The sequence below is a fragment of the Barbatula barbatula genome (genome assembly GCF_947034865.1).
Source record: "Barbatula barbatula genome assembly, chromosome: 18".
Classification (NCBI taxonomy): Eukaryota; Metazoa; Chordata; class Actinopteri; order Cypriniformes; family Nemacheilidae; genus Barbatula; species Barbatula barbatula.
In genome coordinates this window covers 4226030-4241666 of record NC_136781.1, presented here as the reverse complement: position 1 = coordinate 4241666, position 15637 = coordinate 4226030, and the positions used below count along the sequence as shown (strand labels likewise).

The window sequence follows — 15637 nt, the reverse complement described above, 5'->3', positions numbered from 1 at the left end:
TTAGTATTATTTGGGGTTTTTTCATAGACATACAAATAAATACGGACGGTTTTTATTGCTGCTTCTTACTAAATACATTTGTCTTGATGTATTTACTCCTCAAACGTTCCCTTAGGAAATGAGACGAGCTTCTAGCAGAAGATAAGGTCACCAAAGTTCTTTCGCTTTATGATGGCAAAAAGGGACAATTTAAGTGTGACCAACCCATGTACCCCACACATGAGAGAGACTGCCATCTGCTCTCCCAAAGGACACTGTGTGTGTGTGCGCGTGCGTGTGAAACCGATAGAAAGTCTTATCTATTTTTCCAGTCTATCCTAACCAAAATTTAGGTGTATCGTGCAACAAAGAATATGGTTTGCAAATGTTGTACTTTGTATAATGCTGCCATGGAGTGACAGGCATCCTGCAGACATTACAATGAGAGAGGGCAAAATGTATTTGTACATGACATAGGTTTATGAAAACATTGAACATAATCTTCAGACAGGGCCGTGATGTATATTTATGTTAGTTACGCATATTTATCAAAGTACCAGTTAAATGATTAAACGGCAAGCTTAAAATACACAATGTTAACCGCTGATGCAAAACATCTGGTGACGTATACATCACTTTGCCGCATTTGTAGTTCCTTACACGTACACAATAACAGAAGGTAATATGAATGCACATTTTATTTAGCAAATTCAAAGCACTGGTGGTTGTGCTATATTCACAATATCCTCCTCCATATTTCACTTTTTTTTTCCCCCACTGTAAAGTGACATCACCAGCGAGGCTTTTCCATGCCACAGCACACGGCCCATCTGATCAATAATGACGTTTTGTTGTGAACTGTTTTCATTACCATTTTTTACCCATTAGACGTTGTTGCCATAAATGTAATGTGTATATTTATCGTCAATGATCTATTGAGTTGATGGTATTACTTCTGTTGAAGGTTAAACGCAGACAATAGCACATTGTTGAAGGCCCCCCAGATACCTGTCATCGTCCTAAACTTAAAAGCAACAAGGCTGCAATGCATCTGTCAGTGATGTCGCACAGATTTGGTGCCATTTGCATGAGAAATGGCACTCGGCGCCAATGTGTCACCTGCAGAATGTGAAGAGCGAAGGTCTCTGCAAGTTAATTCAGTCCACGCCCAAATTATTGCCCCCCGACCTTGAGTGTGTACACAGTCCCGTGAAGGTTAATGCTATAAAGAGGAAATTGATTTTTGGAGCCTTTATCCAGCCTCAATATCTGCAAAGGAACGACTTGCCACCAATTCTGCGTGTGTCCCTTTGCGCTCATGAATAAAGCATGCATTGCCACAAATTGTCACATATTTGGGAGCCACCTGTCGGTGCATGCTGCGGTCCGGTGCTTGAGTGGCTGTACGCCACACATACACACAATTGCACTACCCCCCATCTGAAAGGATCAGTGGCTGATTCACACACGCTTGGTCTGATTTGCATATCCGAGTATGGTATGTCAAGTGGAATAGTCACCCTTGCAGTTACCCCTCACCTGAATCCTAGCGCCGGTCACAGTCTGAACAGGGAATTTGTTCCATGTTTCAAAACGTGTTCTGGTCTATTCTTCTTTTCAAACAGCGTCTCTGGTGAATTCCCGTGACTGTTTTGACAGATGCAGCGCTTCATTACGTGCTTCTAGGAAGACCCACTCTGAACAACAGACAACGGGAGAGACAGCCATAATGGGGAGGGGTGACTTTAGGGAAAGCGAGAGAACACAAAATTCCATCTGTTGTGGGTTGGATTGTTCAGTTTAGCCTGAAGAGAGCAGCTTTGAATCCAGGTTGCGCCACTTGCCAACTGTGCCCTGCAGTCCCTTGTGGGCACACAGAACTGGCAAATGGCTGGCCAGCTCGTAGCCGGAGCGCTACGGGGGGCCGCCATGGGACACTGGGACTGATGAGGCCAGAATTATTAAATGAACTGAAGTGTCAGTGACCCCAGGAAGCTGACCAGACAGCACAGAAGTGGGTGGGAACTGCTGTTAGCTCGCTCCATCTGTCTATCTTTCTGTCTGTCTCGCTGCTTTACCCCCGGTGTCTTTAGGCTATGAGTGAATGAAAGCATGTTGTAGGGGATGTTCCTTTTAATGAGTTGAATTAATCGGAAGGGATTTGATGATGTCTTGGCCAGATAGCTGTGCACGCTAGGCTGCGCTCCTGTGAGCAATAGGCTGCGAAAGGGGTTTTTCTTTAACCTTGTCAATATGAGAACAAATACACACCTGAGCTGTCATATGTGTTGACGTCTTGACACGCATCATCTGTAGCTCATGCTTGCACGCATACAGTTACAGGTCAATGGAGACTCATACAGAACAGTAACTGTGAATAAAACTGTCATTTTCTTTACACAGGGGTAAAGGACGCCTCAAAAACACCTCTGATGTGATCAATGCTGCGAAGAAGATTGCCGAAGCTGGCTCGAGAATGGACAAACTGGGGCGCAAAATAGCAGACCAAGTAAGTTCAACTTGCATGACATCATCACTCAGGGTTTTAACCATGTTCTTGTTTTACTTAAAGAATTGAGTCCCTCCGAGACCCCCTGGTGAATCACAACAGTCCATAATTGATCTCCCAGCCAAATCGCTGTGAATGAGTCGGTGGTTGTACAGGCACCACCACGGGACTGTTGTAAATTTAATCCCCACAGTCCATCACTTTATTTTCCTGGAAAGCTCTTTCCTGAAGCCGAGTGACAATGACAGGTTCTCATGCTTCGTGAAAATAATACGGGAACATTTCCAGAAAACATCAAACCACGTGCTGCGAGCGCTTATTTTGATTTCTTTTTTTCTAATCAGTAGCGAGCTTGAAAGGAATATGGAGAGCTCAGAAAAGGGTTTTGCAAAGCAGAATCATCGCCCATCACTCATCCCACCGTGAAGGCATCGCTTCTCAGTTTGTCATTTAATTAAAACCGTGCATCGTGCAGTGCTTGGGTTGCCCGAAAACTACATCTCAATGTGTAAATAGCACCTTTAGTGTGTGATTGTAATATCTCAAAGAATGCTCTTTTTTTCAGCAACGTAGAGGACGTCGCCTGACCTTGCTAAATATTAATACCCCGCATCCGAGTGCACGTGTTCATGACTGGCGGTTTTACCCATGCAGCACGGTATCCAGGGATACCCCACGTTATTTATTTGCCACGTGGCTACGGCCGTTAATTAGCCATGTCAGTGAACATCTGCAGTGCGCTTTCAAAAAGATTCCTTTAACATAATCTTGCATAATAAGCAGGCTTCGCCCGAACGACAGCGCTTTTTTGATATTTTATTTAGATCACACTTTGATCCAGCAAGCCGCAGCTCCACTTTTCAAGTCTCTGGTATAGCTACCTGTGCTGACCCAATTGGAGAGGAATACTAAATGTCCGTTTCAGGGACTGGACTGGGATAGCTTTGCCAGCCGCATCCAACATAGTCTTTGATGTTGCTGTGAATACAGTGATGTTCCCTACAGATAACAGATGGGTACTGTTCAGGTTCCGACGTGCGAGTCTACAGATGAGTGTGTGCCTGAACTGGCATGTCAAAGAAAATGCATTCATGTAGTGGTGTAATCCCAACATTGTGTTTAGTAATGGGATTGATTTGTGTGTACTTGTACTGTAACAGTATGAGCGGAACTGAAGGGTCCGAAGTGCTACATGCATTAATAAGTTAAGTGCATTGGCTGTGTAAACGCCCGAGTGCTTTTAAACGTGTGCATCCCTCCCCCAAGCTCCGTGCGACCCCAGGTATGACCGAAAGCTTATCTAGTGGCAGTCCTGACTGTGAATGTTTTCGTTCACCTACTGCCCTTAATTCCTACAGAGATATGGGAAGCCCCACGTGAGACCTGAATCCATTGAGTGTGATTCGTCTTTAATTAGCAGCGTGATTACCAGGTGGCAGTTTTTTTATATCTATATTTACGCAGGACTATATGTAGACGCTGCTCGCAACTTTTCTGCACAGACGATGATGCCAGAGAATAACTGCCAAAAGATGAACAAAGAATGCAATTCCTTATACGGAGGGATGATTCATCAGATTCAGCGGAGCCTGTGGAGGGATGGAAAGCAAATAATCATGACGTTCATTTCCCCAGTCTTGTCCTCTCGCGCGCTCTCACTCTTGTTTGTCATATCAAAGGCCTGTCACAGAATACACAACGGTGGGCCAAAGCATCACTGTTGTCTGCTTGTCTAGTTTGTCATGTCATTGAAATGTTGCGCCCTTACAGCCGGGATTGGCGACAGATGCCTCTACACACGTTCAAAGGTTTCTTAGGCCCCAAAATGTAGAGCATTTCAAACGAACATGCCGTGATTTAGAAACCCGGTACAGGAGGTGGGTTAAATCGGGACGGGGATAGAAATGAGATTAGAAAAGAGCAAGCATGGGGCGTATTGCGCAAGTCTAGCCAGTGAAGGAAAAAGACAAGAGGATGCGTCCCAGCTGCAAGCTTGACAACTTAAATCCAGCTAATCAAAATGAGGATGTGACAAATGTACTCCCCTGCTTCTCGAGGCCGACCAAAGATGCAAACGAGACAGCGGAACCCGCGCGAGGCATTTGGTGAGGAGTGGAGAGAGGTCTTTTCATAATCCACGGGCGGTACGAATTATCTGAGAATCCGAATCTACCCTACAGGTGTTTAGAATCTGTTCAAAAAGCAGATCGTAACGCTGTTGTTGTCCAGGTTTTTTAGTTTTCAGGGTACTGCACGAAATGTTGGGGCAAGTTTAAATGGCTGTAACGGACCTCCATTAAAGTTTAAAGGAACTAGTGGAGTGCAAAGATGAAGACGCAGGATTTAGGTCATTGGCACACAAAGGTCTGCACTGCAGTTTATTAAGAATTTACGAGCAGATATCTGCAGGGGCACCGTACGAGGGGCTTCATCCAAACGCTGAACAAACACAGCCGTGTAATTGAGATTTATAATATAAATCTGCATGCCACCAAGCCGCACATAAATAATCACCCGTACACACGAGGGTGTGAAGTCATAACACGCAGATACAATCATAGGATATCAGGCTTGCGGGTGGGCTTTATTCTGGTGATGTATTCTGACATACATAGTGTACTTTTCCAATTTACATTAAATCAGTTAAGATTTATGTTGATCCATAGACACCAGCACATGTTGGATCATTCCCAGCTCTGGCCCCTGGCTGCTCTACGGTGACAGGCCTGTAAATTTTTCTCTACTGTCGAAGAGCAGAAAATCAAGGAGACCTCACAAAATCTCAGCTCAGCGTTTTTAATGGTGGGTACCTTAGAGGACACCCACCAGCCTGGACGTCTGGTTTCATGTCACAACGGTTGGTTATTAGCAGCAGTTCATGGTATTCCCATGTCTTATGGTGACATTCGGAATCTGACATTCATTTGCATTGGGTATTTTAATTGGCATGTTTTACATATCTGAATATATATATATATATATATATACATAGTGCCATGTAAAAGTATTCATGCAGAAGTATTTTAATCTCCAACCATTTTAAATGTGAAATTACAAATGCTACATTCAAATTTAAATATTTTGACACTTATGGTTTAGCAAGTACAAATTCACATGTACACGGTTTTAGTAATTTCAACTTTCTATTTGAAATGTTTTCACATTACTTTATAATAAAAATTTAGAAATGCACCAACTCGCCACAGGTAAAATAGTAAGTTGAAATGATCAGCCAATTTGATTGTACTTGCTTTTTTTCTGCAGAAATTGACCCGATATAAATACTATTAATAACATTACTGCCTCAGAAATCCTTTTGCACCTGCAGATCTTTTTACAACATTTTCTAAACCGAAACCTTGCAGTTAATCTGACATTAGCTATGAAAATCAGCACTTAAAGAGAAATCCAAAAATAAAGAGATCCATTAGTGCTATCCAAGTGTCCCGTTGGGAACAGTCAAATCCGTTATTTGAAAGAACACAATATCAATCCACCCAAACACCTAGGAAAAGTTGCCCATCAGGCTTTTCTGTGAGAATGAAAAACACTTTCTCTCAAGCCTCAGTTTTTTTATAGCAAGACTGCAAGTTCAATTTTCAAGCAAGGCGGTGACCTGAACTCGAGGCCAAATAAATGGTAGCATGGCCGAAGAACAAAAGTGCTTTAATGGCTCAGGCGTGCTCATCTCAGTCCAGTTGAGATTCTGTGGCACCTTTTAAAAATTGCTCTGGATGGATGATGCTTTTGCAATCTGACGCAAATCTCCCTATCATTTCTGCAGAAAGTGCCGCTGGATATTTAGATGGATTTTATTTCTCAAAACCGTTTTGGATGAATACAGTAGTTGCGTATTATTAACAGACTGAGCTTTCCTTCCTAGGCTTTGTGTTTGTGCATCGTGGTTGTTTCGGCACCTTTTCGTGCTAGCAGCCCATTTACTTTTAACAAGGCAGAGCTCCAACTTAATTTTTTTTTCTAGGAATACCCTGAGTGATAACTTTAGGAGCGCATGCAAAAAGGGACACAACATAAATCCCCCTGCAAATCAATTATTTACATTTTTCCCAAAATAACTCTAACTGATACTGACAAATAAGTAGCTTGATGACAGCAGATTGGGTTCTGCTCATTTAAAGAGGCAGAGTCTACAAAGAAGCTTTATCGATTGGTGCTAAATCGAGAGACCGTAATCCGAATTAATTTGAACCAACAGAAATTGTGCTTGTCAAAAAGTATAGATTTAATAGTTTACGGTGTTACTCATTGAAGCAAAATGAAAGGCCTCGTATTATGTTCTTACGATGATTTTGTGTATTAAGGACACTTTTACTCATGTTCTCACAACGCATGTAAATATAACGTAAAACAAAACTTAAGTGCATTCGCCTATCTTTCGTTCTTGCTGGGAACGGATTGGAAATGAGTCTGGAGCCCTCCAAGGCCAATTTCATATCAAAATAATTTATTTAGGTTCGGTTGAATGATATGTACATCAGTAAGGATATAACACGCACCACAAAATTTGAATGTAGTCTTTTGTAACTTGTTGAAATGAACTGGTGCTTTTTAATATGCGTTTGAGGCCGGCGGTTCTATTAATAACTCTAATATGGAAGTGGTTGTCTTTCTTGGCAGGCGTGTTGGCAGCTTTTGCCATGTCACGCTGTGGCTATTCAAATGCCGACTGATCAGTGATGCACATTAGTGAGAACAACACTATCAGAAAACCTCGAATCTTGAAATTGAAGTCGCTGTCCCAACATTATTAAGTTAACAATCTTCTCTGGTCCTAGATCAGGACATTATTATGAGAGATTGATTTGGCACAGGCAAATATTAAAAGACCTTTATTTTGTTCTTCGGGTAATTGGGTGGGATAAAAGCGAGATCATCATTCAGTTTCAAATGCCACTTGATTGATCATCAAGGCCCATGATGGCTTTATTTTTAGCCGTTACAAAAAACATGAGCACCGCCAGACCATTTAAACGTAATATAAAACACATTAGTATCATGAGGAGACACTGTTCTCTTCAAGTGCATCAGAGTTCTCTATTAAAGAAACTACAGATGAATATTTTATCTCTGTAAAAAATGACTTTGATATTAACTGGTGCTTTTAAAATGAATCGTCGATCGCCTTGAGTACTTTGCTGTTTCTAGTTGACACGCTGAATGTTGATGAGGTCCTTCGCAGGTTGTTTGTGCGATTCATCTTCACGTTTTGGAGGTGTTGGATCTCAGCCCGAATATCTGTGGTGTTGCTGTTGTCGGCCTAGCTTTGTATTTGAATTTGACAGTTGCAAAGCTTGTGAACACAATTTAGGATGGAGATCACACCTGAGAGATGTGTTGAAGGAGGAAGTTTGCGGTCAAGAAGTTATTTTCTTACAGGTCGTTGTCTTTGTGTCAGTACTTTGTTCTCAAATGCATCTTCGACATGATCATGTAAAATAATGTTTACTTTCTCCAGGCACTTTTATTATTTTATAAATGTCTTTCACCTTTAGGCCTTATCCCAGATGGATTTTTCTAGGACAAACCTTATGCAATTTAAAGGGATAGTTCACCCAAAAATGAAGATCATATCTTCAGGGATATCTTAATTTTTGATGATCCGTTCCTTTAAATTTGATCATCGTGTCTCTCTCCTCTTGCTGAGAATAAACTAGACAATCTTTCAACATTAAACCGTGGACTCTGGCTTCTTCTGTGGTGGGCAAGTCGTGTTTTGGGACTGATATAAACACCAGTTAATCATATCTTTGTAAATTTGCATGCAGAATACCCATCACGCTGTATTCGCCACCATATGTCATGTGCTGTGTTCATTAGAGAGAAAGCGCACGCCTCCTTCAGTCCCCTCTCCAGAGAACAGCACAGTATCAATATCTCCTGGCCTTAGTGGGCATAAGCAACAAAAGAATTTCAGAAGGTCCATTTATAATCGAGGCTTCTCTGCATTGAAATGATGCAGTGTCAGTGAATAAGGGAAACTGGCATTTCTCCTCCCTGATGTGTTCAGAAAGGTCAGAGTCCTGCCCGCGCTGTTCTACTACCTTCACCCATTTAGAATGGAATTCAGCAGGCTAGATGACATTTTCTGTGATGCGGCCTGACCTTCCTACTCACTTTTATAGCGTGATATTTTTAACGCTGAAGTGTGAAATCCCTTATTTTTCAACACCTGCATTCTCTTCCGCTCATCAGTCCCGACGTCCTCTCGTTTTCATTTTCCGATGATTTTTTTCTTTGGTTTCACTCGCACAATAGAGAGCAAAAGCAAACGGTTTTGACACATTTCTATTTTCATAAATATGCAAATGATGGAACATCTTCAATACGGGAGTGGAACATGCAAGAGGTGAGAGGTTTTTGAAAACATGGGTTATTTTTATAAACAATTGGATGAGAGAAAACCGGGGAATTTTCATTTTTGGTAGCCGTTTTGTGTGTTGTTGTACAAACTTGAGCTGGCCCAGGTGAATTCGTTATCATGAGTTCATCTCTTTTGTGAATAAGCAGGTGAGCGAAACAAAGAGAACGGCTCTTCTGTCACCTTGTTCCTTAATAATTCTGGCACTTTGTTAGCAGGTAAAAAAATATAAATGTCAGGCTTGTCACCTACTGAACTTGGACTTGAAGTGGACAATCCATTTTTTAAGCATTTGTTTTATTACAAGTCGGCATACATGAGCCGGAGCTGATTTAAAAAAAGAAATTATTTTAAAATAAAAGTCCTCTTGGGAATATTATAAAAAACATTTCTCAGTGAAGATAAAACATTTAATTTAAAATACATTTTTGTTATCCTCTACCTTTTTGAAAAAAAAACTTAACTGATGTGCCCAAGACAGATTGATGGTTTCATCAGATGCACACGCCTGGCCCGAAATTACTTATATTTTAATTTATATTCATATTTGATTGTATAATAATTGTATTAAATAAACAAACAATTTGTTGGATCAGTAGTCTAACTTTCCTCATTTGAATCTATCCAAGTTCTTCTACTGGTAACCCAAAATACTGCTGGCTAGACATACTTTTAACTTGCTAGCTAACGTAATTTATTTATTAGGCTTGTTTTCACAAATAATCAAGAGGGACTATTCTTTGCGGATGTGTACCGGAAGTTGCGTTTGGGCCAAAAATTGTGCATGTGCAGTAAAGTTTATGTTGCTACTTTGAAACAGTGCTGCTAAATAAGTTAGGTGGTTGTATTCAGGGTCATATTGAATGTACAGTTAGTGAATGCACAAGCTATATTGCTTTCTATAGAAAGTTTCATTTTGAAACTGAGTGATGAATGAATGCAGAGTCGGCACGTGGGTCAGACCCGATAAGGGATTTACCGTACACCGCACCTCTGTGTTGGTGCGTGTGTCTGGAAGCCACGACATCGGCAGAACCGTCATCTGCATGCAGCCCACACATGTGAAAAAACTGTAGAGGAAGAAAGCGGAGTAAGACTTTTGTGTGAGATGTGGATCATGCATTCACACGCGTGGAGGTCAGGGCAGGCTGGCTTCATTTCCTGTTCGACGTGGATGAATTCAGCAGCTGAGCATGCACAAGCGACGCTTTCAAAAGGCCAATTCGAGCTGTCTCAAATAGGAGTCGCGCCTCTAATTGGTATGCTTAGCAGGGCTCTGTTCTGATTCACCCCTCTCTCTCTCTCTCGCGCGCTCACACACTCTTTCTCGCTCTCATTCTGCTGTTTATCTGACTTCCTCTGCGGTAAGCTCTCTCGCTGTAGGGTAGCTCGGTGATTGATAAAAATTGGGTGCTTTATTAATGACTGCTGTAATAAAGGGTGATATAGTAAAGCACGCGAGAGGCTGGCGCTCAGTGCGAGCTGTGGTTTGAATAAGGACACTTCTGTTGCCCTGCTGGCACTTTGATGAAGCTAGAGGGCGAGATATGAGTCGTGCACAGGCATCCTGACTTCCCGCTGGGGGACGATGATGGGTGCCCAGCTGGATAATCTTTACTACAACTCCCAGAATGCTTTGAGCCAGCTGGAGTGGTCAAAATGAACGCAAAGGCTGTCTGAGCTACGCCTCTGAATAATCCAGCAGCTCTGTTGGGGCTCACAGCATGGCCAGGCTTGTTGCTGGATCAACAAGCCTCCCCAGTTTGATGTAGGGGTGAGAAATGGAAATACCCCTCATAGGCAGGAAAACTCTGGCTTTTGTGGTGCTGAGAATGTAATCCCCACCGCCGAAGCTTTTACGCTTTTTTAGTATCCTGCAGTTGTAGTGTCAGCAAGTACTGAAATACTGTAGGCGAAGCAGATCCAGATTAGGTTTCTTTTCTTGGACCAAAAATATTGTCTTAAAAAATCTAAAAAAAAATCATAAAGTAATAACATTTGGTCTAATAAATGTGTCTACTGTAGTAAGTGTATTTTATTTGTTGATGGTTGCACTGTTTTTTGGATAGATTTTTTTTAATACAATCTGAGGAAGTGGCAGTACTCTGGGTGAACGATGAGGGGCGATCATTATTTTTGCTCTTCCATTTGGCACCGCTAGTGGCACAGTAATGGCACACTTCACTTTTAAAATAAGCTTTGAGAACGGTGGTCAAAGGGCGTCAAATTCTCACTCTGTCATGAAAGATGAGCCGTCTGTTACCCTCCTCATCACAGTGTTCATCTTTCTGACACCTCTCCTCGATCGGCCCTCTCCTTTAGTCTTGCTGTCATGCCCTCGTCTCTCTGTCCATTTGGTTTCTTATGCTGGGGCATAAAGTATAGACATCCTAGTGCTTGGCTGTACGTTCCACTTCTGTTTCGTGAGTTACTGGCCTCGGACATTAAAAGAGATGGATGCTGAGAGCTCATTTGGCAATATACCTGCAGAACCTTTTGAATTACACTTGAATTGAATTTAAGGTTGGAGACAGTTTCTGCCTCATCCTTTAATGAATCAGCATCGTGTCGGTCACATTTAGTGTTCCTCTGAAATACGTCCTGTAATAAGTGGGTTTTTGAAAGGTTGGTTGGTAAGGTATTATAAACAGTCGATGATGTAGACGCAGGAAGATTTAAAGGTCAAGTGTATGAAATTTAGCGCAATCTAGCGGTGTGGTTGCGAATTTTGACCAACAGCTTCCCCCTACCCTACGGCGGCTGACAAGTCTTAGATGTCATGTTTTGCATATTGCATTTATGTCAGTAGATCCTCCAAAAAATACGTTGGACCTTTGAAGGATTTAATGGGACTAGTTTCATTTCTCTACATCTATGGGCGTTTTTTTTCTCTTGAGAACATTAGTAAAAGTTTTCTGTGTAACGGAGCACTGAAGTGTAAACTACAGTTTGCACTACAATTATAAATAAAAACCGTGATTGCTGTTTTGTAAAATGTAAATGACATCTGTTAACATCTTTACACCCCCAAGCTGTTTATATATGCATCTGAAAACAAGCTGTTCTTCAAAATACTTGAATTCTTGAAATGTGACGTTTTCACCAGATGCTTTATCTCAAAGTCCTTCACAAATAGCATAAAATCACTGTTGTAAGATTGTTTTGTCATTTTGATCAGGCACCCTAAAAGTACTACTTGTCTATAGCATTTCATTGTAAAGATATGGAGTCAGGGGTTTCTAAACATTATCGAAGATATTGTGACTTTGTCAAAATATCAATATTCTCTCCATTCTCCAAACTATTAGGGCAAACACTGTTACATGTCGTTTACATGGTAAATATCACCAAAGTCTGTTATCTATTCAATACGAAGAACACAAAACATTTTACAAGAAAATAAAAAATCTTTAGTGCCGTGAGCCTTTGGTGGCCCAGCTCACCTGCCATAATGGGAAACGGAGTGAGTTTGACTACTACATGCATCTAGACAGGTGAATGCCGAAGCACTGTGGTATCCACAGGCAAAAGTCAAGTATCCTTAAAACAACTTGGGTATTTAACATTGTTTTCACTTTAGATATCAGTTTAGTTATATGTTTGTGGTTTCTTGTCGGGTTCCATATCAGTAAATGTTTTGTCGTTCCTAAATGGTTTTTCTGTACCGTGATGTGAATGTTTGACTCTTTTTTTTTTTTTTTTGTAGTGTCCAGATTCAGCGTGCAAGCAGGATCTGTTGGCTTATCTGCAGCGCATCGCCCTGTACTGCCACCAGCTTAATATCTGCAGTAAAGTCAAAGCTGAAGTGCAGAATCTGGGAGGAGAGCTTGTGGTGTCTGGGGTAAGTGTTTATATTTACTAAGAGGGTTAAAAGACTTGTGGGTCTGAGTTGAAAGAAATGATAGTCTGAAGTACAATGAAAGGACCTTATTTTCACATCTGCACTGAGAACAACTTGTGCATCAGTTCATTTATTTTCCTGTTTATGGTTTAAACAGGCAAGCTGTGAAGTCTATAGAGCTTTACAGTTTATTTATTTTTTAGTTGTAGTTCATTAACCTTAATTACTCGGCCAAATTTATTATGAAGTTTATATTGAGACTTTGCTCATTGTAATTGTATTGGCATAGCCTTTTTTAATAAAAAATTAACATAGCTGAATTTAAAACAATGTTTGGAGAATAAGCTTGAACATTTTGTGAATGCCCATGTGAATAGTAAAGGTCCAGTGTATGACATTTTGCCACATCTAGCAGGGAGGGCGCGAATTGCAACCAACGGCTCACTCCTCCCCTCCTTTTTGAAGCACTACGGTGGCTAACACAGGACTAAAGATTTTTTTACAAAACACTCTGTAGAGCAGTTTTTCTGTTTAGGGCTACTGTAGAAACAACATGGTGGTTTCCTTGTAAGGGTACCAGCAGTGCATGTATAGATGCTTCATTATGCAAGGTTTTAAAACACCTCTGAAGACATAGTTATGTAAGTTATATAGCATCTCTGTGAATAGATCCTCCAAAAAATGACACACTGGACCTCTGCAGCTAAACGCCCTTCTCTTTTCATTTACAGGTGGACAGCGCCATGTCTCTGATCCAGGCGGCCAAGAATCTGATGAATGCTGTGGTGTCCACCGTGAAAGCCTCGTACGTGGCATCCACCAAATACCAAAAGACTCTAGGAATGCAGAATCTCAACATGCCTGGCGTCTCTTGGAGGATGAAAGCTCCCGAGAAGAAGCCACTGGTCAAGCGCGAGAAGCAAGATGATGGCCAGACCAACAAAGTAAAGCGATCCTCTCAGAAGAAGCACATAAACCCCGTGCAGGCTCTGAGCGAATTCAAAGCAATGGATAGTATTTAAGCAGCGACCCTTATACCATTTCACCAGATCATAATAGATTATACTTAAAATGTAGATTATTACAATCGGTCGGATTTAGCGAGTATATATTAAACGCATTCCTGAACCTTAGTCACCAATCTGCCTTTTCATAAAAAGGGCTGTCGAGTACACGAAGATCTGTTTTTCAATCGATATATTATTTACACATCAATACATTCTGCTAAATCTTTACATGTGAGGTTTTCTGAGAACACTTTGAATTTAAGGCAAAACATTTCTATGCTAGATTTGACTATTGTATTTTTTAAGTGTATTTTACAAGAACTTTTTTATATTTCACTCTAAGGGCTTTTTGCCCATTACTGTCTGTGATTTAGGGTTTTCCCCTTTATGCCTATGCAAACTTTGACTGTAACACTTGCAAAAGTCTGTGTTTTGGTTTGAATCTTTAATAGACAACAGACATTTAATATTTAGTGTCAGTTTTAAGACCAAAGTCATTGTATTTGCTATGCTTAATAAACCTTTTCATAACTTTTTTGTTTACCCCTTTGATTAACAACAGTAATTTGTAAATGTTTATACTGTAGATGTCTATTTGTTTCTATCAGGAAAATATTGCAATCACCCCGCATTGATAAACAAAAGGACTTAAGTAGAAGTTGAGAAATGCAAAATAGATGTTTGGCTCAGTCACTAGAGTTGTCTAAAGAGAAAACAATCTCAATAATGCCCCTAGTAATCACAAGGTTCAGCAGGGCAACGCTAAACGAGAGTGAGATGGAGAGCCCGAGCGAGTTCAAACTTCAGGCCTGTATTTATATTCAATAGACTGGCCTTAGGCCCCTGCTCTCCTCCATCCTCCGTGACTCAGATGCTGATTAAATGAATAAACGCGCCTCTTATTTAGACGAGTGCTTCTAAAAGGAGGAAGATTCTAGGGTTAAATGGGTGTGGATGGACTGGACCAGAAATCCGCTCACTGCCAAGCACCACCGACGATAAATGAGATCAGCAATCCCGAACAACACCCTAATCAAGCTTCCAAATCACAGCGATCAATATTCTTCATAAGGCTGTGCTAGTTAATGAGTTTATCAGCTCGTCTGTTGCAGTACATGATAAAGAAATATTTCCCTGAGCTTAGGCTTTTATTAAGTAGGTGTTTTGTGTAAGATAAATCAATTCTTAATTGTGAACGGTCCACGATGCTTGATTCGCTGTGCACAGGGATGACCTCGAATGAGCTGCTTCGGAGTTGACAGATCAACAGGAAAAAAGCTTTTCGCATTAGTCAGAGCAGTGGGTGGTAAAGTGTTGCGTTTTGAGAGCGGTTTAAGTCATGCATATGCATTGCTATCATGCATGAATGTGTGACGGTTCTTTGAAGTAGCCGAATGCCACTTCCAGTCCGGTACCAGCTGAAACACATTTAGGTGTTTCTGCGTTTTCAAACTATGGTGTGTTGGATGACCAGTGATTTGAGAAATGTTTAAAAATATATTTTTAACCAACTCAATTGTAACGGGCTATGGCCATTTTAGTGCTGGTTTGTAGATTGCTGTTGTATAACTGAAAATGAATTTTGCTAGTTTGGTTTTTCTTTGACTTTATCTTCGTTGGTGTTTCAGTATGCTTTGGGAGTATGTTGTACTGATTGTACTGTCGTTTTACACATCGGCATCCTTTATTAAAATAAAAAGTGAACGTTGTGTTTGTTCAGTTTATTCATTTGTAGTCCAATATTAATTTGGTTGTACAAACTAAATACTTCCTTGCAGAATAACTTGAGTGGGTAGAGAAAGCAACATCAAAAAATAGAAACGTTTCCAAAATCACAATTATACCTTTGTCTCATTGGTCCGCAGGCATCTACATCACAGAACGTTGCAGCATTTCATCTCATTTTGGTCAAACTTTTACGT

General features: G+C 40.9%; 1 protein-coding gene across 2 annotated transcripts in view; it reads left to right on the top strand.

Annotated features, from left to right (window-relative positions):
- Positions 1 to 15425, top strand: part of ctnna1 (catenin (cadherin-associated protein), alpha 1) — an 80231-nt gene extending 64806 nt beyond the window's left edge. For both annotated transcript variants that reach the window (XM_079479600.1, XM_079479601.1), the window contains exons 16-18: positions 2383 to 2488; positions 12574 to 12708; positions 13440 to 15425. In XM_079479600.1, coding sequence (XP_079335726.1) covers positions 2383 to 2488; positions 12574 to 12708; positions 13440 to 13730 — 532 coding nt within the window. In that variant the 3' untranslated portion in view covers positions 13731 to 15425. The remainder of the gene's footprint in view (positions 1 to 2382; positions 2489 to 12573; positions 12709 to 13439) is intronic.
- The last annotated feature ends 212 nt before the right edge of the window (positions 15426 to 15637 follow it).